At 43.9% G+C, this 23,191-nt stretch overlaps 2 protein-coding genes and 1 pseudogene across 5 annotated transcripts in view; 1 reads left to right on the forward strand and 2 right to left on the reverse strand.

The window, feature by feature from the left end:
- TKTL1 (transketolase like 1) overlaps positions 1-21,130 on the reverse strand; it is a 50,257-nt gene extending 29,127 nt beyond the window's left edge. For both annotated transcript variants that reach the window (XM_079123459.1, XM_079123458.1), the window contains exon 1: positions 20,637-21,130. The gene's annotated coding sequence lies outside the window, so the exon portion shown is untranslated. The remainder of the gene's footprint in view (positions 1-20,636) is intronic.
- The window catches only part of TEX28 (testis expressed 28), a gene marked incomplete at its 3' end in the record, with an annotated part of 47,388 nt that overhangs the window by 20,030 nt on the left and 4,167 nt on the right, over positions 1-23,191 (forward strand). Inside the window, exons 2-3 of one of the 2 annotated variants that reach the window (XM_079123460.1) lie at positions 6,424-6,520; positions 9,033-9,763. In XM_079123460.1, coding sequence (XP_078979586.1) covers positions 6,509-6,520; positions 9,033-9,763 — 743 coding nt within the window. In that variant the 5' untranslated portion in view covers positions 6,424-6,508. Of the gene's footprint in view, positions 1-6,348; positions 6,521-9,032; positions 9,764-23,191 lie in introns of those variants that run through there. The other variant, XM_079123461.1, reaches the window with a different exon arrangement.
- LOC306650966 (coiled-coil domain-containing protein 90B, mitochondrial-like) lies at positions 12,355-13,374 on the reverse strand (annotated as a pseudogene). The gene has a single exon. The product of its transcript is annotated as a coiled-coil domain-containing protein 90B, mitochondrial-like (transcript).

Raw genomic sequence — 23,191 nt, forward strand, 5'->3', positions numbered from 1 at the left:
CAGAGAACTTAACTGAATCACGGCTAGAAACAGTTTAAACAAATAAGCAATGAGTAAGGACACTGAACCAGGCAATCCAAACACTTCCAACAAGCCAAGTGCTGCACACTCCTGTAATCATGACTAGTGGGAAGGCTGAGGCAGGAGGCTCGCTGGACCCCAGGAGTTCCACGGCAGTCTGGGCAGCAAAGTGGTCTCAAGAAACATACCAAAGCAAGAATTCTCAACAAACAAAATCCCTCCAGTTTATAGCTTTACTGATGAACCGCATCAAACCTTTAAAGAAAAATTAACACCAATCGTACTGCAACTCTTTCAGAAAAAAAAAAATGGAAGGTGGAGTATTTTGGATGAGATCGCGAGTATTCAGGGTAGTATAGCCACAGACCAAAGGTGGAACATTTCAAAAGTCATTCTATGAAGCCTGCACTGCCCTGATACTAAAGGTACCCTACGATAATTAGAGACTCCTTCCTTAGGTGGTCACAGTGGCATGAGCCTGCATCCCGGCTAGTTGGGAGGGGCAGGCTGATCGCTGGGGCCCAGGAGTTTGGGGCCAGCATAGGGGAAATAGCAAAAGCTCATTTCAAAACAAAAGGGGGGTGGGGGGCAGAGAGAGAGAGATAAGAATTTAAAAAGAAAGAAAGAAAAAAAAGGGAGAAATTCAAAAACAGCGAACGCGCGTCGCGGTGGCCCACGCCTGTGATGGGCTCCAGCGGCTCGGGAGGCTGAAGCAGGAGGATCGCCAAGTGAAAGCTAGGCTCAGTAACCGCGTGGCCCTGAGCACCTCGGCAAGTCCCTGTGTCTAATGAAATACAAAACAGGGCTGGGGATAGGGCTCAGTGGTTCAGCGTCCCCGGGTCCAATCCCCGGAACCAAAACCGAACAACTACTTTATGAATATCGATGCAAAAAAAAAGCCAACACAATCTTAGCAAACCCGGTGCCCATTCCTGCTCCGCTTCTTACTTGCGAACAACTTTCTTCAGGGAGCCTGGCGACATTGCGGATTGAACTAACGGTCTCGTACGTCGAGGCAAGCAGTGTACCACACAGCAGTATCGCAGCCCTGCCTTTCTCTCTTTCACCGTCACGCAGTTAGGGTCGCTGGCCCAGTGCTCCTGCCGACTGAGGAAGCCCCCAGTAGCAGCTAAAAATCAATCACAGCTAACCAGAACTTTCCAGGGACACCACCCGCCCGAACGAGTTCCAGATTCTTCTGCACTAACGGGTGTGGCCCTAGGGACTTTCAGAGCCCTGTGGCCACGAGGCAGACAGAGGCAGGGACCAAAGCACGCGTCGGGGCACCTGGAGATGGCGGCTCTCGGTCCCCGCCTTCGATCAAGAGCAAAACTTCACGAAAAGCCCAATAAGCAAACGACGGCTCCCTTCTCCTCAGGCCCTCCCCACCACAGTGGCGGCCAAGCTGCACGAGGCGGCCTTCGACGAGGGGGCCTTACCCGGAATTCGAGGCGCAAGTGGCTCTGATGGAATGGATCCGCAGGCGGTTAGCCATGTCCCGCAGCACCTGCACCGTCTTCTCATCGGGCTTGGCCTCCTCGGTCATCGCAGGGCCGGGCTCCGCATCAGACATAGCTGCGATGGCGTCGGGGCTCGACCAACGAATGGGGCGGGTGTGCTCGCACGCCTTCAGTTAACTTAGTGCCCGTCCCCTTGCGCGGGCCGCTCCCTCCGCGACCTTATCCTTCCGCGCTGGGTCGCTCCTTCCGCACGCCCAAGTCAATGAATAGCGAATATTTGTCACTACATGGTCCATATTCTACAACATAATTCCATTTCTTCGTATCTTTCCTTATGTTCTCAATTCCAAAGGGGTTCCCCTTTGGGGGCGGTGCAGGATCTTCTTTAGGAGTGGTTAAAGCGTTCTGGAACTAGATGGTGCGGCTGTTCCCCACGTGGGTGGCTGGCCGAAGCCGCTTCACATGCTTGAAAATAGTTACCTTGGGGAGGCAGTAATTGTGCGCATGCATCTGCGGTATTGAAAAGTTCACGCTGGAATTTCAAAGTTTGCGATTGGCCACCCCTCCCCCTCAGCATAGCCCCCTGGCGGGCTTCTCAACGTCTGAGCCATTTTACTTTCTAGAACTTTCTGTAACGGAACTTCCCTTTGCTGAGGTAGCTGTTAGCCCAGTGCCAGTCTGTAACTTGACCGCAGAGCCCATCTTTAGGGAACTCCCTTCACTACGGAATTTGCACACTTTCTGTCAGAAATACCACATCTCAGGCTAAGCCTCTCGCTAGACACCACACCATGGCTCTCGGCAAAGCTATTCCCTCCGACTTGGAGACCATCTTCCCTAATTAGCATGCGTCCTACTGCTGTCCCCAAGTACAACCATTTGGGAGTCCGAGTGCTGGATTTTAGGTAAAAAAAAAATGCTCCATTCCTTCACAAAAACCCCAAAGTGTCACCGCAATGCCATCAGGCTCCTACGTTCTTACTGTGCTAAAGTGTACGTACATTTTAAATTTTAATAGCTGCCGCCTAGTTTTGCGACAAAAAACTGACCCTGCGCATCCGACTACATGCAGTACGTGAGTGCACATTTCCCCCACATCCGCACCAACGCTGGATGTTGTCAGTGTTTTCTAATTTTTGCAATTATAACATGACAAAATAATAATTAATGCTTTCATTTACAAATTATTGTTCACCTTTTGGTTGGACATTTTCAGAGCATAAATCGTGTCTGAACTCTCGCTATTATCCTTTACTGTTTTATAGCTGATTGTTTTTAGCTATCTTGTAATAGTTCCTTACATAGTTTGTTGATTACCTCTTTATCTGTTCCACATATGCCAAGTCTTTTTCTCCTCAATCCTTTGCTGTTTTTAATATTAAGGAGACATTCTATTTTATTTTATTCACTTATTTGTAGTACTGGAGATGGAACCCACGGCCCCATGCATGCTAAGCAAGCGCTCTACCACTGAACTACATCCCCAGCCGTTTTCATTTTCTTACTGTTTTTTAAATTTTGGAAATCGTCTCCCTAAATTGCCCACACTGGCCTCAAGTTTGTAATACTGTGACTTCAGCCTCCCTAGTAGCTGGAATAACAGCTGTGTGCCACCATACATCTATCTGAGATACTTTATTTTAAAGGAAACGCCAAGTGTTTGATCCAAAACCTAAATGTTTCTTCTTTTCAACTTTGGTTTTTTCTTTCTCTCCACTTGGAAGGTTATAAGATATTGTACATAATAAATACGTGAATCTTTTCCTGTGATATTTTGGGTTGAGTCTTACAAAGGTCTTTTCCACCCAAAGTATATAAAATACTTTAGTGTGTCTTTTTTAATAGTGTCATAGTTTTAAAAATGTTTTTTATTCATAAGCCATTTATTTATTAGTACCAGGAATTGAGCCCAGGGGTGCTTAACAACTGAGCCACATCCCCAGCCCTTTTTAGATTTTATTTTGAGACAGGGTCTTGCTAAGACTGGCTTTGAACTTGGAATCCTCCTGCCTCAGCCTCCTGAAATACTGACGTAGGAGTTTGCCACCACACCTGGCTACTTTCATACTATTTAAATGTTTGGTTCTTTATTCTGTCTGGATCTTATTATTGTGAAGCACTCCATTTACCCAAGATCCTATTTAATATTTTAAAAAAATCTCTTAACTGCTCTTTTGCATTTTATCTTCCATATAAATTTTAGAATCAGTTATTTTAAGATTCATAAGTCATTCTCATCGGGTTTTTAATTATGGTTTCATGCTGTATGGGTTATGTAGAAGGCTGGCTGCCTCATTTATAATATTCAATCACTTCCTCAAGAACATGGTATCAAGTCAAGTGACATTTTATATTTATTCTGATCTCTCTCTTTTTCTCCCCTTCCTTCGTTCATTCGTTCATTCATTCCTGCCTTCCTGCCTTCCTTCCTTCCTTTCATACCAGGGATTGAACTCAGGGACACTGAATCACTGAGCCACATCCCCAACCCTTTTTTTGTATTTTATTTAGAGACAGGATCTTGCTAAGTTGCTTAGGGCCTTGCTAAATTGCAGAAGCTGGCTTTGAACTTGAGATCCTCGTGCCTCGGCCTCCAAAACCTCTGGTCTTCTTTTTGTTTCTTCTTTCCTTCCTTTTATCCTGCTGCTTGCTTTGTTTTTGTTGATTTAATCTTGCTATGTTGCCCAGACTAGCTCCAAACTCGAGGGCTCAAGTGATCCTTCTGCCACAGACTCTCAAATAGCTGGGACTACAGGTGTGAGCCACCATGCCTTGGCTCCTTCCTCTTCTTTGCATTCCATTTCTGTTCCCCCTTGTTTGTTTAGATGTTTTGTATTGCTTTCTGTTCTATTGGTGTTTACCTTTGATTTTTTTCCAACCAACATTTTTTTCTCTCAATTTCAACTTTTGTATTGTATCTATAAACTTCTCCTCAGAGCAAGTCATAAACAAATTTTTATTTTCCTTGTTTAAAACTTGCTCTTTGGAAAAATTTTTGGTTAGCCTGACTTGGTGGTGCATGCCTGTAATCCCAGTTACTCTGGAGGCTGAGGCAGGAGGAGCACAAGTTCAAAGCCAGCTTCAGCAACTTGATGAGGCCCTAAGCAACCCAGCTACATCCTGTCTCTGAATAAAATATTGAAAAGGGCTGGGGATGCCGCTTGGTGGTTAAGCACCCCTGGGTTCAGTCCCTGGTATCTCCCCACAAAATTTGGTTCTTATAGTTGTCAATAGTGTGCATGAACATAACTTAAAACAGGGTCAGCAAACTTTTCCTGGAAAGAACCTGTGAGCATTTTAGGCCACATAGTCTCTGTAACTACCCAACTCTGCCCTGGTTGTAGCAACCATAGGCAATAGGGACATGCAGGAGTGTGGCTTGAATCTCATATAATTTTTACCTAGTTTGAAACATTCTAATTTGATTTTTTCAATGATTTAAAAAGGTTAAAAATCATTCTTAGTTCATAGGCCGTACAAACACAGGCAGTGGATCTTTGATAGTTTGCTGACCCCAAGTTCAAAGAGTTAGTTACTTCTTACAAAATAGTAATCCAGGTCCTCCAACCATTCAATGTCCACTCCCCAGCATCAACCACTTTGAACACTTTTAGCACTTTCTTTTGTCATTTACCTCTAGTTCTCTAAATAACAGTGCTGTTGCTTTCTCTTTTTATATTTTAGGAATTATTGATTGACTTCTCACTGTAAAAGATAATGAGGTAGCTCTTTCACCAGCGTGCGCCCCAACCAACACTTACTTCCTGTTCCCCCATTCTTCCAGCACAGTGAATTATGATTTCAGTTAGGTCATCTCTTCGTGTTACATTACCACGGCCATGGAAGCTGGACTCAGTTGTGTACTTGCTGTGATTTCTTTTCCTTTTCCCAACTCCTTGTTTTTCTTGGAGTCAACCTTTGTATCCCCATCTCCTTTTTGCTTGTTTGTTCTTATCCCTAGTTCAGCGCTTCCCCCAACTCTCTGAATTTCATATATTTGTTTAAAGATGTCTGGCATTTTAGTAGTTCCTTTCCTTGGAGCTTTCTTGGGTTTTTTTTTTTTTTGTTTGTTTGTTTGGTACCAGGGATTGAACTCAGGGGCACTTGACCACTGAGCCACATCCCCAGCCCTATTTTGTATTTCATTTAGAGACAGGGTCTCACTGAGTTGCTTAGCACCTTGCCATTGCCGAGGGTGGCTTTGAACTTTCGTTCCTCCTGCCTCAGCCTCCCAAGCTGCTGGGATTACAGGTGTGGGCCACCGTGCCCATCTTCTTGGGTCTTTTTTTTTTTTTTAAGCTGTAGATGGACACAATGCCTTTATTTTATTTATTTATTTTTATGTGTTGCTGAGGATCAAACCCAGTGACTCACACATGCTAGGCAAGCGCTCTACCACTGAGTCACAACCCCAGTCCCTTCTTATGTCTTTTTGACTTGCTCTCCATGCCTGCTGCCCAGGCATGAGCCTGGACTCTCCTTCCATCATCCCAGAGATGGTTTTCACTCCTTTGTTGCCTTGAGTCCCCTGTTTCCTAGTTATCACCTTTACTTCCTTAATTTTGTTTGTGCACTATCTCTACAAAAAGGTCCGTGAAACAAGAATGCACAAGAAGTAAATTATTTGAGTTCTTTCATGTCCAAAAATGTCAGTAGTCTAAACTCACAGTTAGAGTTGGGGGTGTAGCTCAGTGGTAGAGCTCAAGTTTACCATGTGTGAGGCCCTGAGTTTTATCCCCAGAATTGAAAAAAAAAATTTTTTTTCTGAACTCACGGGTTGGCAGTTTGGTTTAAGAATTATAGGTTGGAAATTAATTTTCCTCTCAGAATTTTGAAGGCGTTCCTTCATTGTTTCCCAGTTCCCCATGCGATTACTGAAAAGTCTGAAGACATTCTAAATTCTGATTATTTGAATATGATCTAATTTTTTTCTTTCCAACAGTTTTTCTCTCAGCATATTGAAGATATTCAAGCATCTTCTGGGTTTCGTTGATGCTATTGAGAAATCACCTTGCAGTCTAAAAGTCATGGTTTTAAAGGTAATCAGTTTTATTTCTCTGCTTTTAATATCTTTTGTCTAGGTATGAATCTGTTTCTGTTTTTCCTGCTTGGGATTTGTTGGAATTCTCAAATTTGTGCATTTGTGTCTTCCATTAGTTCAGGAAAGTTCTTAGAAAGTAGCTCTTCAAATGTTGTCACTGCTTCATTTACTCTTTCATAGTGATAAGATTTTTGTTAGACCTTCTCACACTCTCTTCTTCCATGTTTCTGTTTTTCCATTTCTTTTGTTTTGTTTGAGTACTGGGGATGGAACCCAGGGGCACTCAACCACTGAGCCACATCCTCAGCCCTTTTAGTTTTTTATTTCATTTTGAGACAGAGTCTCACTGAATTGCTGAGGCTGGCATTGGATTCTCCATGCTCCTGCCTCAGCCTCCCAAGCTGCTGGGATTACAGGTGTGCACTATTGCTCCTGGCTATTTTTCCAGTTTTTTATATTTCTTCGTGCCTCTTAGCTGCATTCTGGATACTTTGTTTTGTTATGTTTTAGGATTTACTAACACTCTCTCCAACCATATCAAATATGCCATTAAATTCATCTATTGAACATTTACAATCTTTTTAAAACTGCAGAATTTGACATATGTGCATAAAGATGCAGAAAATATCAACATATATTTTGAGCAATAAGGATAAGGTGAACACCTACTTACCTACTATGTAGGCCAAGAACCCCAGCCTCCATGTGCCACCCCATTCACAGTTACCTTCTCCCACCCTAAGCAGAAATCCCCATCCTGATGTTTATCGTATTCATATCCATTTATTTTCTTTATAGTTTTGCCACCTACAATATTACTTATTTTTGCTTCTTCAAATTTACATAAATAGAACAATATGTAGGATGAATTTTTTGCTTAACTTCTTTTGTTCAATGTGAATGCTTGTGAGATTCATTGACGTTTCTCAAGGCTGTAGTTCATTTCTTTTGTAATGTAATAATGTATTGCTGAATATTTAACAGTTTACTTATCCAATTCTGCTCTCGATGGCAGGTGGGTGGTTTGTAGTGGTTGGTTACTGGGAACATTGGTGGACCCATGTCTAGGAGAAATTCTCTACAAATGCAATTGCTGGACCATTCATTCCATCCTGGACTATTCTTTCCACTGTATGCTACTACCACGGGCTTTTCCACAGGGGTTGTACCAGTTTACTTTCCCAGCAGTAGTGATCGAGAGGTCCTGATGCTCCATGTCCTTGCCAACATGTATCATTGTTAGTCTGAATTTTGCCAGTCTTCTGGGTGTGTAGTGGTATCACACAATGTTTTAATTGAGATATAACTTACATATAATATACATATACAACTTACATATAAAATACACAGAATCAAGATGTCTGGGACAATATAGTAATTTCCTATTTGCCACCAGGAGAGCATTTTAAGATGACAAAGTGCTCACAGTTTCAAAGTAGAAACAGAACAGAGGCTCCACCTGCTCTGTCTTCACCTCCCTCTGTGCTCCTTACTCTCTCCACTGCCCTGTGCCACAGGGTTCCAGCAGTGATGCTCTTGCCATCTTGATTTTACAGGCGAAAAAACTGAACCTCAGAGTGGTTTCTTAACTTGCTCAGGGTCTCAAAGTGATAGAGGCAGGATTTGAACAGGGAGCTATTTGAAAGACAAAGTTATCACTCATAATGTGGGAAACTTATTCTTTGGGTCATCATAGAATTTTCCACTCTGGGCTATAAGCTGTGTAAAAGCAAGAAACATATCAGGCTTCTGTACCACATGGTAGGCACTCAGAAAGTAATGCGTAGAATGAGTGATTGCATGCACAACTGAACCTGTTATGATGCAAATCTCTCTGCTTAGCTCCCTGGAAGTAGCAATATGGCAAACAATATGGGTTAATGGGAATGAGTTTATTCATACTTTACAAGAATAGGGTGTTTTTTTTTTTTTTTTTTTTTTTTTTTTTTTTTTTTTTTTTGGTGCTAATGTTTGAATCCAGCGGTGTTTTACCACTGAACTACATCCTCAGTCCTTTTTATATTTTATTTGAGATCGGGTCTTATTAAGTTGTTAAGGGTCTGGCTAAATTATCCAGGCTGGCCTCAAACTTGTGATCCTCCTGTCTTAGCCTCCTGAGTCACTGGGATTACAGTCATGCACCACCAGGACTGACTACAAGAATAGTTCTTTACAAACAAGACACACAATTTGTAATTCTTGGAAGAGGTAATAGAAGAGGCCCAAGCACAAGTGGGCAAATATAGAAGAGAGATTCTGCCCATCTGAGGATCATAGTAAGGTACACCTGTAAAGGAAGGAGTCAAGTGCTGAACAGGAAGGGAGCGGGACCCATAAATTGAACTTGACCTCCCCAGTCTATGTTGAGCCCATGTCGAGTGCACAAATTTTCTATGTCAGTATCAGTATATTCACATAAGTATTTTTATGGAGTGAGGCCATAATGTGTCTAAGTCTCCATTTGTTGCTCACAGAGAACCTGATTTGATATTTCCTGTTTCCCACTCCAGGCAGAATACATCAAGAGCCCAAGTGCAACACTTCCCTCCAGCGTGCCTTCCTGCAGGTCTCTGTCATCCAGCGAGGAAGGTCCCAATGGCCACTCCAGCCTTTCGGAGGGAGAACTTTCCCGGAATTTACAGGAAAGTGTCAAGCACCGCATCCTCTACCTCTCAGAGCAGCTGAAAGTGGAGAAGGCTAGTCGGGATGAGAACACTGTGAGCTACCTCAAGCTAGTGTCCAAAGCTGACCGGCACCAGGCTCCACATATCCGGCAGGCCTTTGAGAAGGTGAATCAGCGCACCTCTGCCACCATTGCCCAGATTGAGCGAAGGCTCCGCCAGTGTCATCAACAGCTCCAGGAACTGGAGGAGGACTGTAGGTCCAAGGGCTCAGTGCTGAAGGTGGAAAGTAGCCTGGACAACTGCGAGCAGCCCAGTGCAAAGGCTTCCGTTTCCAAGTCCCCCAGGCTGGGTGAGGAAGATGTTCTGTCCTCCAACCTGCCTGATGTCACCACATCCTTCACTCTGGAGAGTCACTTCTTGGACTTGCAACAGGGGAATTTCTCAGAGACAAAGCATGTGTCCCAGAAACGAAAGCTACTATTGCAGAAAGTGGAGGAAGAGTTGACAGAAATTAAGAAGTTCCACATTGACCTTCAGGTGTCCTACCAGGGCCTCAAGGAAAGGTATCTGACGGACCTGCAGGTGTCACTGGAATCCCTTCAGGAGGAGAAATGCAGGTGAGGTGAACCCCTTCTTCCATCTTGCTTCTGGGGACTGGAAGCAAGTGAGGGACAATTGGGACCTGCCTGGTTTGGGGTGTCTAAGAAGGAATCAGGGACAAGGACTTGGAGAGTCAGGATGCAGGCAGGTGGGAAGAATAGGTCTGTGCAGGGTCTTCTTTCTGTTGTCCCACACCTAATTGTCCCTTGCTGGCCATGGCTCCAGCTCAGAGGTCCCTGCCAGGTCTCTGTGGAGCACTGGGTTGGGTGGTCTTGACTACAGTGGCAGGAGGCAGCCAGGTGGCATTAGTTAGTGAGGCAGCATCCCCTGGCCCTGACTGCTGGAAAGGTTGCTTAGGACTGGAATTGCCTTGCGAGCCCCAATCTCTTCATCTGTGTGCCTACCTGATTGAGCTGGGGCCCAAAAGTCAAGCACTGAACATTCCATCTGAGAATGAATGCCTTCTTCTGCATGCTTTCTCCACAATGTGCAGTAGCTCAATTTTATTTTTCTCTAAGATAAAACTAGACCCCACCAATTAAAAAAAGGGAGTGGGGACCTCAAAGGATCTACTCCACTCCTCTTGAGCGGCCCTTCTGTAGGCTCCCACTGACCCTCTGAGGCACCATGCTTCTTCCCCCGTCACTGTCACCACAGTCTGTGGTTTATTAACATTAATCCTTCCAACAACCTGGAAAGGGAGGGAGAGATTCACTTAGGTGAGCCAAGATTCTTAGCATTTCCACAAAAATAAGAACTCTCAGTCCTTTTAGTGACTACACATATGTGGGAGAAAAGGCAAATGGGAATCATTATCTTTGGTTTTCCTAGGGAAATCTTACCATTTATATGGCCTAAGCATCCATAAAGGGAAATCAAAGAGTATAATGGGCAACCAATTATCAAGTAAGATGATCAGTCAGAATTATAGGTTTCCTTTGGAGGTTATTTTCATAGGACATAGCAATAGAATCTAAAATATTGGGAGTCTTAAATACCTCTTCATTGAAATAACATTCCAAAGGTTAGATTTATATCAAGCAAGAACAGAGCTGAGGGGCACTTACAGACCCCCGTGTGTTTCCATATCACACAGCTCAGTGAGACTCATGCTTGGGTACACTCTTAACCTCTTATCCACTGGAAGCAGATACACATGTGACATATGTGTTCAGCTCCATGCAGTGTCATCCAGTTACCATGCCTGTGTGTTCACCACCCAAGCCCCTGTGATGGGAAAATTCCTGGTGTGTCATGAACTGAGATTTCAACCCCTAAGTCCTGGGACCTTTATCACAGCTGAATCTGTTTTCTTCCAAGAGAGCTATTATAATTTTTATTGTTGTGGTTTCTTTCTAATTTGATAGTGAAGAACCCTGTCAAGAATGACCCTAAGCGAAGGTAGGCACTCTCGAGGAGAGTGGGGAAAGTTAGGTAGGGATGTGAAACCAAAATGTAGGAAGTGGAATAAATGTCTGGGGGCAACAGGGAGCTCAACCAGCAGCCACAAGGGGGAACCTGTGACCTGTGCCTTTCTTCAAGTCTATGGGTGTCAGCCCTTAGGCTCTTCCATAGTGGGTGTGGTTGGCTAGTTTAACAAAAATATGCATCAAGGGGGCATATTTACATGATTCTGCCATTAACCATTGGGTTCTATCATGGTCAGCAGCTGTGGGACATGATTGGGTCAGTGAGATGAGGAATAAATGGAGTAATTGCAAACAACCACACAGGGAGGGTAAATTTTTTTAAAAAAATATTTTTGTTAGTTGTTGATGAATCTTTGTTTATTTGTATGCAGTGCTGAGAATTGAACCCAGTGTCTCACACATACTAGGCAAGTGAGCCACAATCCCAGCCCTGGTAAATTTTATTTAAGGCCAAGATGGCAGTGTGCGACTGGGTTTCACATTACTTATATCAGGCCAACGCAGCAAGTATTTTAAGCAAATTTATAACAAAGGCATACTTTCTTTTTTGAAAGCCCCAAATTCACATGAAATAAACCATATTAAAGTGTGCAATTCAGTGGCACACAGTGTTGTACAACCACTACCTCAATCTAGTTGTACAATTTTCATCATCCCAAAAGGAGAATTTGTCAGGCACAGTGGTGCACATGTGTAATCCCAACGACTTGGGAGGCTGAGGCAGGAGGAAAACAAGTTCAAGGCCAGCCTCAGCAACTTAGTGAGGCCCTAAGCAACTCCACAAGACCCTGTCTCTAAATAAAATATAAAAAGGGCTAGAGATGTGGCTCAGTGATCAAGTGCCCTTGGGTTCCATCCCTGGTACCGAGAGGGGGGTGGATTTGTGCCCATTATGCGGTCACTCCCCATTCACTATCTTCAGTTCCAGGTACTTACAAATGTGTTTTCTGTCTGTATGGATTTGCCTCTTCTGGACATTTCATATAAATGAGATCATGCAATATGTGGCCTTTTACACCTGGAATGATGTTTTCTTTTTTTTTAAAAAATATTGTTTATTTTTATTATAAAAAGAAAATAATCTCCAGCTATATAGTGAGTCACTTTCAAAACCCAAGCCACTTTGTTATGATAATCTTTATTTTATGTAAAAAATTAATTTCAGTAGTCATCAGGAGAGTTAAGTACAGTGAGCATGTAGGCTAAGGCATACTTTTCAAATTTGCAGCACATACCAACAAAATTCTATTTGGTTTACAAAATTCTTCAAGCAAATACAAGAAAACTTTAGGTCAGTTTCTGCAAACTATCAAAAGAATAAGGACATAATGCCCTTGTATCTCAAATAAATCAGGTTTTGGATGATAGCTTTTCAACCTAATAAAATAGAGACATACAAAATAAAGATAAAATACTTCTCTTTAGTCCATGCATACTTTGAATAATCTTGTAGTAAGTTTCTGCTGCAACTGAAAATGTTCAAAGAAACTGCCCTGGTGTAGTGTTCTACAATGTCAACAGCAGCAATAGTAGGATCATTAGTAGTAGTTCCAGAATCTATAAAATCCCAATGCTGTTGCAAGACAAGTGAACACTGAGGCTGTAAGTTAACGAACTGCCTCAAGTTTATTAGACTCCATCAGTGTTTTTAAGGAAGCAATTTCAGTCTCGATTTTATTACTGGTCTGAAATAACACTTTTGGTTTGAGTATTCTTTTGGTAAATTCTGTGGTTGTTTTTATAAGTTGCTTCTCTTGATCTGTAAACATATGTTACCCTGCTCCTTTCTAGGTTGATGTCCAATTTATTATCCACTCTGATTCTACTGGTTTCATTCATTAGTTGTTGTTTAACCTGGTCTAATTCAATTTTCATTTCCTCATTCTCTGCTCTCAGATTTGCAAATTCACATTTCTCTAGGATGACCATATCTTTCCTGATGGAATCCAAATGAGCAATTAGCTGTTGTACTGTTATTTCCTGTTGAGCTTGAGTGACCATCTCTTTATAGATAGTATCCAGGCTGACATTTGATAAAGTGGTTAATGCTGATAAAATTGTTTCTACTTGTGCTTTGTCAAATCCATGAGTTTCCAAGTCCTGAACCAATGCATGGGTATTAAAAGTTAATTTCCTTTGTTCTAAAGGAGTTATGTCCACTGACCTCCTGTCATATTCTTCCTTGATCGTGGTGGTCAAGAAATGGGACAGTGAGAAATGCCCATGGGGACTTGAACCCAGTGGCCCCCTGCTGCCTCTGTACTGCAGGAGCCACCAAACCCAGTGACTCCTCCTGTTCCAGAGATGTCTGGTAGCCAGAAGGAAGCAGAAAGTGGGTAGGAATGATGTTTTCAAGGTTTGTCCATTTTGTGGCATGCATCAGACTTTCATTTAAAAAAAATTGTAGTTGTAAATGGACATAATGCCTTTATTTATTTGGTGCTGAAGATTGAACCCAGTGTCTCATGCATGCTAGGCAAGTGCTGTACCACTGAGCCACAACCCCAGCCCTAGACCTTCACTTTTTACGGCTGAATAATATTCCAGTGTGTGGGTAGACCACATTTTATTTATCTGTCCATCAGGTGATGGAGATCAGGGTTGTTTTTGCCTTCTGACTATAGTGAGAAGCTGTACTTATGAACACTCATATGTGTGTACTTGACGAAACAACAGTTTCCAGTTCTTTGGGATCTATATCCAGGAGTGGCGTTGGTGGGTCCTATGGTGACTTTGGGTGCAATGTTTAGAGGAAGTGCCAGACTGGTTTCCACAACAGGTGCACCATTTTACCTTCCCACCCGCAATTCACAGACTTCCAGTTTGTTTACATCCCTTTTGTGTGTTTTGTTTTTTGTCCTGTTGGGAGGGAACCCAGAACCTGATTCCTTTTTTTAATGAAAGTGGGTGTGAAGCATTATCTCATTGTAAGGACTTCCCTTCTTTTCCAATTTTCCTTAATATTTTCATGGGCAAAGGTTTTTTTTTCTTTTTATGCATTTTTGTTGTGTTAAAAAATCATATAACAAAATTTAACATATTAACCATTGAGGGATTTCTCTTTGATCTATAAAGTGCAGGATCTCAATCACAGTGGCAGTAAGAAGAGGCTCAGGGCTGGCCTAGTGGTCCTTGGGTGTCCTCCTTCAGGAGGTCTGAATTTGTGGGTTCTCCTGAGGGGGGGCATTCCTGGACCCTGTGACTAAAAGGACCATGACTGCTTCCTCTGGAGTAGGTTGAGGTCCCTGAAAACTCTACCTTCTATATGCTGAGAAAAAAGAATGGGAAAGGCAATATGTGGACTTTTGAGTATTGAATGCTGTCCACATGGGCATTGTGGACTTGAGGATTCTTTGTAGAAGGGTCTTAGCCAGGTTTTTCTTCTTTTCTTGTGGAAATAAGGAAGCACTTCAGAGCTCCAGGAACATTGCCCAGTGAGCCGACTCCTGGGGGAACCAAAGGTCTTGCTCCTCAGTTGTCTCCAAAGGTCAGGAAGGAAGGTCTGAGGAATTCAGAAAATGTCCATTTACAGAAGAGGCAGAAGTTCCTACTTCACATTTGTAGCCCCAGTGGATGATTCAATGACTGGGGCATAGTGGTTACTGGAACATATCTCTCTCTCTCTCTCTCTCTCTCTCTCTCTCTCTCTCTCTCTCTGGATATGTGTGTGTGTGTGTGTGTGTGTGTGTGTGTATGTGTGAAAAGAAGCAAAAATAAGTTTTAGTACTTTGCTACTAATGGAGAAACACAGGGGCCTCCTGTCCCAGAGGCTGTGATTCTCCCCATCAGCAGGAACAGAGGGCTGCTGGATCATCTTTATTGAATGAATACAGGGATCCTAGGAGAAAACTGACCATGAGGGTGGTTTTGGACCTTATTCCTGTTTCCCTAGATTTAACCTCAGACTTGGTGGGCAGGTAGTGCCATGACATCAAATCACTCAAGACTCTGCTAAATAACAACAAACTGGTCTTGTCATCTTTATGAGACACCTCTTGACTATTTCAACTTTCCGTTGCCTGTCCATTTGACACACTACTCCAGCTCTTCACAGAGCTGGTGCAGTGCAGCGGGCTGAACTGTTTCCCCCGAATTCATGTGTCGGAATCCTCACCCCCACTACCTCCAAGCGTGACCTTATTTGGAGATTGGGTTTTTGCAGATGTAATTGGTTAACAGGCAGTCCTACTGGAGCGGTCCCTAATCCGACACGGCTGGTGTCCTTATCAGAAGGGGAGATTTGCACACAGACACATGTGGAGGGAGGATGCCCTGTGAAGATGGATTGGGGGGGGCGGGTGCAGCAGAAGGAAGCAAAGGAACGCTCAGGATTGCCAGCAAACCAGAAGCTGGGAGGGGCCTGCGCCAGATTCTCCCTCACAGCCCCCAGGAGGAACCCATCCTGCCAGCACCTTGGTCTACACATCTGGCCTCCAGAACTGGAAAGAGTTCATTTCTGGTGTTAAAGCCACCCAGTCTGTGGTACTCTGTAGGACAGGACAGCCCCAGGACATTCACATCATTGCTTCATCCTTAGGCTCTTCAGACGGTCTTCCCAGACTTCCATGTTCCATGACCTCTCCATATATTATTTTTTAAAATTTTTAATTGAGGTAATTTTATAGTGAAATTGCATTTAAGTTTAGGTGTTTGTTAATGAGTTTTGACAAAGGTATATACCTGGGCAATTAAGATCCCAATAAAGAATGTTCCATCAACCCAGAAGTCTCCCTTATGCCTCCTTCCAGTCAATGCCCATCCCTGAGAGGCAACCAATGTTCTAGTTTCTGTCACTCTAAGTTAGTTTTGCCTGTTCTTGAACTTCATATAACCAGAATCAAATAGTGAGTAGTCTTTTGCTTCTTTCACTCAGTGTAATTATTGCAAGATTCATCCAACTGTGTGTCCAATGCAGGTGAATTTCCTGACACAGTTTACCTAATTGAGCCTTTGAAGTCCTATTCATCCTTTCTACTTTACCAGAACTCTGTGGCCTATAGGCAGTATGTAACTTTTTTTTTTTTTTTTTTTTTTTTTTTTTTTGGTGGTGCCGGGGACTGAATCCAGGGCCTTGTGCTTGCAAGGCAAGCACTCTACCAACTGAGCTATATCCCCAGCCCAGTGTGTAACTTCTGATATTTAAACTCTTGGCCAATAATCCTATCGCCCCTTCCATAAAAGCTGGCACATTGTATGAGCCAATGGTTATTGAAATGTCAAATCTGGGAGTAATTTCCTGGAGAAGCATCCTGGCTACCTCTTGAGTTTCTTCAGTGTTAGAAAGACTTGCATCTAACCAGAATAAGAGTAAACAAAAACCAAAAGACATTTATAGCCTTAAGAGCCTGGTAGTTCAGTAAAGTTTACTTTCAGTTTCTCAAAAGGTGCTCCTCCTGTAGTTTGGATTCCTGGTGGAAGCCCTGGCCCCTGGCGTGGGTTGTTGTGGGCACAAGTTTTGCACTGTTCCTAGATCACCAAGGAAATGTTTGTAGAAATGCTGACTCAGAACAGTCTTAAGGGCCGTTTGGCCAGTGTGTGCTCCCCTGTGGAGCTGTCTGACGAGGGCAGGGCTTGAGTCTTGACTATGTGGCCATCAGAAAATCTCCACCATCTTGTTCTGTCTGCTTTTTTGTAAGCTGCAAATTTTGCTTCTTGGTCTGGTTTTCACTTGCCCTGAGCAACCACAGTGTTCCCTTTTTGTGGCCCCAGCAATGCATAACTGCAAGTTTCCTGAGTGCCCATACTGCATCTACAAGATTAAGCAATTTCTGTTCATATTTCCTGTCTTTTCTTCTGAGTTAATTAGCTCCCTTTCTTCACATAAGTTCTCATGCACATGAAGAGTGGAGAAGGCATAATTTGAGCCTGTGTAAACATTGACACAGAATTCTGTTGTCAATTAGAGTGCTTGGGTCAGAGTGGTAAATTCTGCCTTTTGTGCTGAAGTTCCCTGAGGTAGAGGCTTTGCCTCAGCGGTGGAGTCGAGTGACCAGTGTATAACCCAGCAAGATGTACTCCATCTTCTATGAAACTGCTTCCATCTGTGAAGTACTACACATCAGGGTCCTTGAGGGGCTGGTCTGTCAGGTCACTGTCAGGTTACTGGAGAACACCTTATGACCTCAATGCAGCTGTGATCAGGTTGCCCAGTCCTGATGGGCAGCAGAGTTGCTGGGTTTAGAGACTTCAATGTGGACATGTGGCTTTTTACATAACATGCCCTGGTATTTGATCATCCTCATATTAATTGGCTAATATTGTTCTTTGTACTCCAACAGTGCCGGTTAAGAGTGTCAGTTCCTGCCCCATAGTCAGCTTGTCAGCCTCTAACAACAGAAGGGCCATGGCTGCAAGGGTCCATGGTCAGGGTGGCCAGCCTTGAACAATAGAGTCCAGCTGTTTAGACAGGCCAGTGGATGGTGCCACGTCCCCAGCATTTGAGTCAGGACTCCTACAGCTATTCCAGACCATGCATGGACATACAGAGGGAAAGGCTTTGGGAGGTCAGGGTGTCCTAGTCCAGGTGCACTGGTGAGAGTTTGTCTAATGTCCTTGAAGGCCTTTTGTTATATTGGCCTCCACATCAGAGGATCTTGTTCTCCTCCGTTTGTGGCCTCATAGAGGCCACAACTGAAGAGTTAGGGATCCATATCTGGCAGAATCTATTAGCACACAGGAACTCTCAGATCTGGCAGCAGATAGAAGGGGCCAAAATTCAGCAGACCATAGCTCTTGGGGCCCATTTATTGTCTTTGAGTAGGATAGAAACCAAGGTACTTGAGTTTTTCTTGACAGATTTGGGCTTTCTTCTTTGAGACTTTGTAGCCAGTTTCACATAGGAGAGCAAGAAGTAGCTGTGTCCCCTTCATACTATCATTTTGGGTTGCTCTAGCCAGCAACAGATCATCTACATGTTGGAGCAATGTGCATCTACATCAGAGGTCAGCATCCACATGGTTTTGCAGGGAAGGCTCTCAAATCAGAAGCCAGAGCCATCCTGAAGATGGTTGGTGAGTTTCTGAAGCCCCAGGACAGCCTAGTCTAGGTCAATTGGCCTTTAGTTTGGGGCATTCTTCCTTCCAGTGGTCCTCTAGATGGCATTAGGCACATCAGCTGAGTCTCAGCCTTGTTTCTGGATAAGGTGGTCCTTCCATTCAGACCTTCCTTTGGCCCTCATTTGGCCCCAATTTTGACATTTGTTTTGGCTTTGTCTTGGGGGGACCTCTGGGTTTGTGGTGAGGGCAACCGTAGGGAGACTCATATTCTTCATCATTTGGTCTGCCTCTCATTGAGCCTCTTGATCTCAGTTGATGAAAACTAGTGGCCACTTCAATCAGCTCACTGGCACTTTTTTCAGCAAAGTCCTCTTGTTTTTGTAACTTTTGGTGAACGTCTCTCTGGGCTTTTCTCACCAAGGCAGCATTGATCATTGGCTGGTTGTCTGTGCTTCAGGATCAAAGGGGTGAAGAATCGAAAGGCCTTGCATAGTCATTTGTAGAGCTGGCTGGGATGCTCATCAGGCTTTTGGAGCACTACTAGTGTCTTGCTCATGTTCAGGGTTCTCCTTCCCCCTTCTCTGAGGCTACCTGTGAGGGCCTCTTGATAGCTCTTTATCTTTCAGATGTCTCCCTCTTTGTTGGGGTCCCACCCTGGGTCTGTGTCGGGGCACTGGACCTGGGCATAGGCTTGGATGTTGCCTTGTGTGTCCAGAATGTGTTCTTCTAGCCACTTTAAAGCTGCTCGGCTCACCTTTCTGTGTTCTGTTAACCCAGGTGGGTGGGTGGGTCTGGATAATGGACTGCATCAGATCAGTCATGGCCCAGGGATTCTCCATGTAAGAGGGAGTTTTTTCAATTTTAAAGATCAATGGTATGGGGTGGGATTGTGGCTCAGTGGTGGAGCACTTGCCTAGCTCGTATAAGGTTCGATCTTCAGCACCACATACCAAACTAAATAAAATATGGTCTAAAAAAAAAGCTGAAATTCTTTTTAAAAAAAGAGAAAGATCAATGGTGGTGAAAGGCTGGCACACAAAAATGCATTGTTGGGCTTTGACTGTAGCTCAGTGGTAGAGCACTTGCCTAGCACACTGGGTTTGATTCTCAGCACCACACCAAAAAATAAATAAGGGCATTGTGTCCATCTACAACTATTTTTTTTTTAATTTTAAAAAAATGCATTGTGCACCTCACCCATTTCCCTCCTAGTCAACATAAGCAGGTCCACTAGTCTCTTGTAGAGGCACCTGGAGAACTCTCATCTGTGTTATGCCTCTGGTCTTGGGACAATTTTCCCACCTTGGTCTCAGGGGATGAGAAGTCTTTGGTTCTGGGGAAGCCTCTGGCACTGAGGACATCAAGGAGGAAGGAGTAGCTGGTGTCGAGGGGCCACCATCTGCTGCCTCTAGGGTGAAAGGGGCTGAGGGGACAGCCTATTACCTCAGTGGTCTTGGCAATGTGAGGTGGAGTGGCACGTAAGGTGGTAGGTTCTTTTCTGGCTTATGGGGAAAATCTGGTTTCCTTTCTGTCTTTTCTTTGTCAGGTTTTTCTCTGTTTAGTTCCCTTTGGTTGGGTCTTACAGGCCATTATAATTCCCACGATCATCAGCTTGGACTGCCCTCCTAGACAGGCTCTCCACCAAGGGGGCTGTTTCTGTACAGTTTCTTGCCAGCAATCAATACAAGGGAATTGGACTGGGTGTCCAGGGGTTCTGACTCTATTGAAAGGACCTCACCAATGACAGTTTTGTCTAAAGGTCTTTCTGGTGGCCATTCCACACCAATGGCTGGCCATTGTAGTTTGCAGAGTGTTAAACCTTTGTGGAGCGAGTTTCACCCCATAGTTACCATTAAAAGTCTTCTCAGTTTTGGAATAGACATTTCAAAGGAGTCCGTTTCCTTCCTGTACCTCCCACGTTCCACCCTGCATTCCTGTACCTCCCACGTTCCACCCTGCATCGGTGTCGCACACTTAGGACAACCCTCCCTTTGACCATCTCCAGCTGTTCTCCTCGTGGGGACTCAGGGTCCTCTTAGCCTTGTGGTCAGTATCAGCCCCCGACCTGGAGCTTCCACCTAGATGTCGGTCGGTGGAATTCCTCCCCAGACTGTATGAGGCACCCCGGAACCACGGATCAGGGACTCCACCACACTCCCTTGGGTCCTTTGGTTGGGTCGGAACCCTTCCTTGCTCTGTCTCATTCACACACTTCCACACAGATATGGCCAGAGCAGAATTTCTATATCACCCCAATTCCAAAAATTCCAAACCCAAAGGAGTCCCGGTTTCCCCTGTGCTCGCTGACCCTGAATGGAGACTACCTGGGGAACTTCCCGGGTACTTTTCAGCTCCAGCTCCTTGTGGAGGTTACTCAGGACCCAGAGGTTGATCCAGCCTCTCGTCCCCCTGCTTAGGCCTCTGTGGGAAGTCAGGTGGGGCACCGTCAATGGACTGGGTCCTACCTGTTTCACTCTGGTGGTGGTCTAACTTCCGTATTCCTGGTTCCTGCTCCTCATGGGTTCCCTGGTGCTTTGGGGCGGCCACTCCAGGATATGGGGTGAGTTGCCTCACCTACTGGCAAAGAGTCGCCTGTGGTGCACCAAGGAGAAGTGTTGTCCTCCAGCATCCCAGGGAAGCCGGACCTGGGGCCAAGAGAGGCAGAAAAGCTGTCTTCTCCTCCACTGTCCCGTCTGGGTCGCCAAATGATGTAGGACAGGAGAGGCAGGACACCCATGGAATTTTCAGGAAGCAGGTTTATTGGTTGCAGGGTCCAGAGTTTCTATTGCCTGAAAAATTCAATGGACCTTTAGTTTGGAAATTCTTTGAACTTTATATCCAGTGGGAGGAGGGGTTTGAAGGTTTACATTACAAGTGCTTTTTGTCCCATTTTTTAGATTAGTCAGAGGTTTTACAAGTTTTACCACAAAAGCAGAAGTAACATCATCAAGTCTGTGGCCAAACTTAGCTTTTGCAAGACAGAGCAACTTAGTAGTCACAAAAAATAGGAAGTTCTATCCCACATTGAGTTAAAAAAAAAATTTAAATTGTAGATGGACAAAATATCTTTATGTGCCTACAAGTTTTGAGACCAGCCTGGGCAATATAGTGAGACCCTGTCTCAAAAAAAAAAAAGTAAAAAGGAAACTGCTTGAGTTATGAATTGGCAAGAATGTCATTTTTGTTTTGCATTTCTAGCTGTATTCATAAATGATGGCACTTACAGTTTTCTCATAGTCTATTATATTGAAAATGCCCTGAAGTGCATATGCCAGGTCTCTGTGCTTCTCTTTCCCTTCTGGATATCAGGTCTTTGGTGGCATCCAAATCCTAGCTCCTCTGTCCCAGGAATGTTCTGGTATGATTCACTTTGAGGCATACTTCAGAGATAAAAGGCTATGGTTAGCAGAGGTTTCATGAAAGGTCTGAGAGTACTCAGCCTAAGGGGTCCAGGCTTGGGCTGATTTTTCTCAAAGTATCTGCTTAAGCTTCTGTTTTGGACTTAGATTGTGTTGGTCAGAAGGCATAAGAACTTCCAGTTCTTCCCAGCCTTTGCTTCCCTTGGGTGCGAGCCTCCTGCATCTTTGGATCTCTCAGAGGCCTCATCTGAGATCTGAGCTACTCTCTGAACTGATTCCTCTCTTCCCTATCGTATTGAAATAAAGTACAAACACTTTATCAGTTGATATGTAAATATCTCCAGTAGTTCCTGAAATATGGAACTTTTGTTAGAAATATATAGCCTAAGTATCACACCCAATCTTTAAAAACAACTCTATAATATTAAATATCCACCAGTGTGACCTCATTACCTCCTACATGCCATACATCCCATTTTATTTCTGAAGCCTGTTTTTGCTAGGCATAGAATTCTAGGTTGGCAGTTATTTCTTTGAAATAATAAGCATTTTGAAAAAAAAAATTCTGCTTCTGACTTCCATTGTTTCTTCTTTTGTTAAAAAAAGGCAGCTGCCATTCTAATTGTTTCTCCTTTGAAAATAGTCTTATTTTTCTTCTGGCTTCATTTAGGATCCTTTCTTGCTCTTTCATGTTTAGTGGTATGTTTTGTTTTGTTTTGGTACCAGGGATTGAACCTGGTGGCACTTAACCACTGAGCCACATCCCCAGCCCTATTTTGAGACATGCTGGGGGGTTGGGGGCTCAAACCCAGGGTCTTGGGTTTGATCTTGAAATTCTCACTGTCCATCATCAAGAGAGAAAGAGAAGGAAGGAGAAAGAAACAAAACCATCACTCGGCCCTACATGTACCTCCAGCCACTACCTCCTACTCCCTACTGCATCCCTGGCCCCTCTGTTGTGGCTGAGGTCTTGGAAGACTGCCACATTAAAAGGACACCACACAATTTTCAGAAATGTTTATTTAACAGGGAGGATCTTTCTGCACAGACATTTGTCCTTTTTACAAAAGCACTACTCTTCCCTAGCTTCTGTGATACCACAATCCTCTATTTTTTTTAAAATTTTTTTTGAGTCATTGTACACAAATGGGGTACAACTTTTCATTTCTTTGGTTGTACACAATGTAGAGTCACACTGTTTGTGTAATCATACATGTACGTAGGGTAATGATGTTTGTCTCATTCCATTATCTTTCCTTCCCCCCACCCTCTCCCCTGGTTTTATTCTCAGTTTCTGCTGGTTTCTCCTCCCCTATCTGACATTTACATGGGGACTTACCTCAGTCTGCCAAGTTTTTCTTCTGATTCTGCCTCAGAATAACTCAAAGGTTTGGGGTTTTGGTCTGTGGGATTCCTGATCTCATAAGGGAAGCCTGGTAGGCATTGTCTGGTGCTTAGATCCTCTGAGACTGTCAGTAGGGAAGAGGGAGGACTCAGAATCTTGAATAGCTGAACTTGTCCGCAGCCAGGCAATATGGAACCTCTTTATGGGATAATTGGAGGCAGCATGACCTGACTGAGAGATACTGTCCAGAGCTGAGTAGGCCTAAAGGGACAAGTACCCCATCTAACCCCTTGGATTCTCAGATTCAATAACCTTG

The sequence above is a fragment of the Sciurus vulgaris genome (assembly GCF_902686455.1).
Source record: "Sciurus vulgaris genome assembly, chromosome: X".
NCBI classification, from domain to species: domain Eukaryota; kingdom Metazoa; phylum Chordata; class Mammalia; order Rodentia; family Sciuridae; genus Sciurus; species Sciurus vulgaris.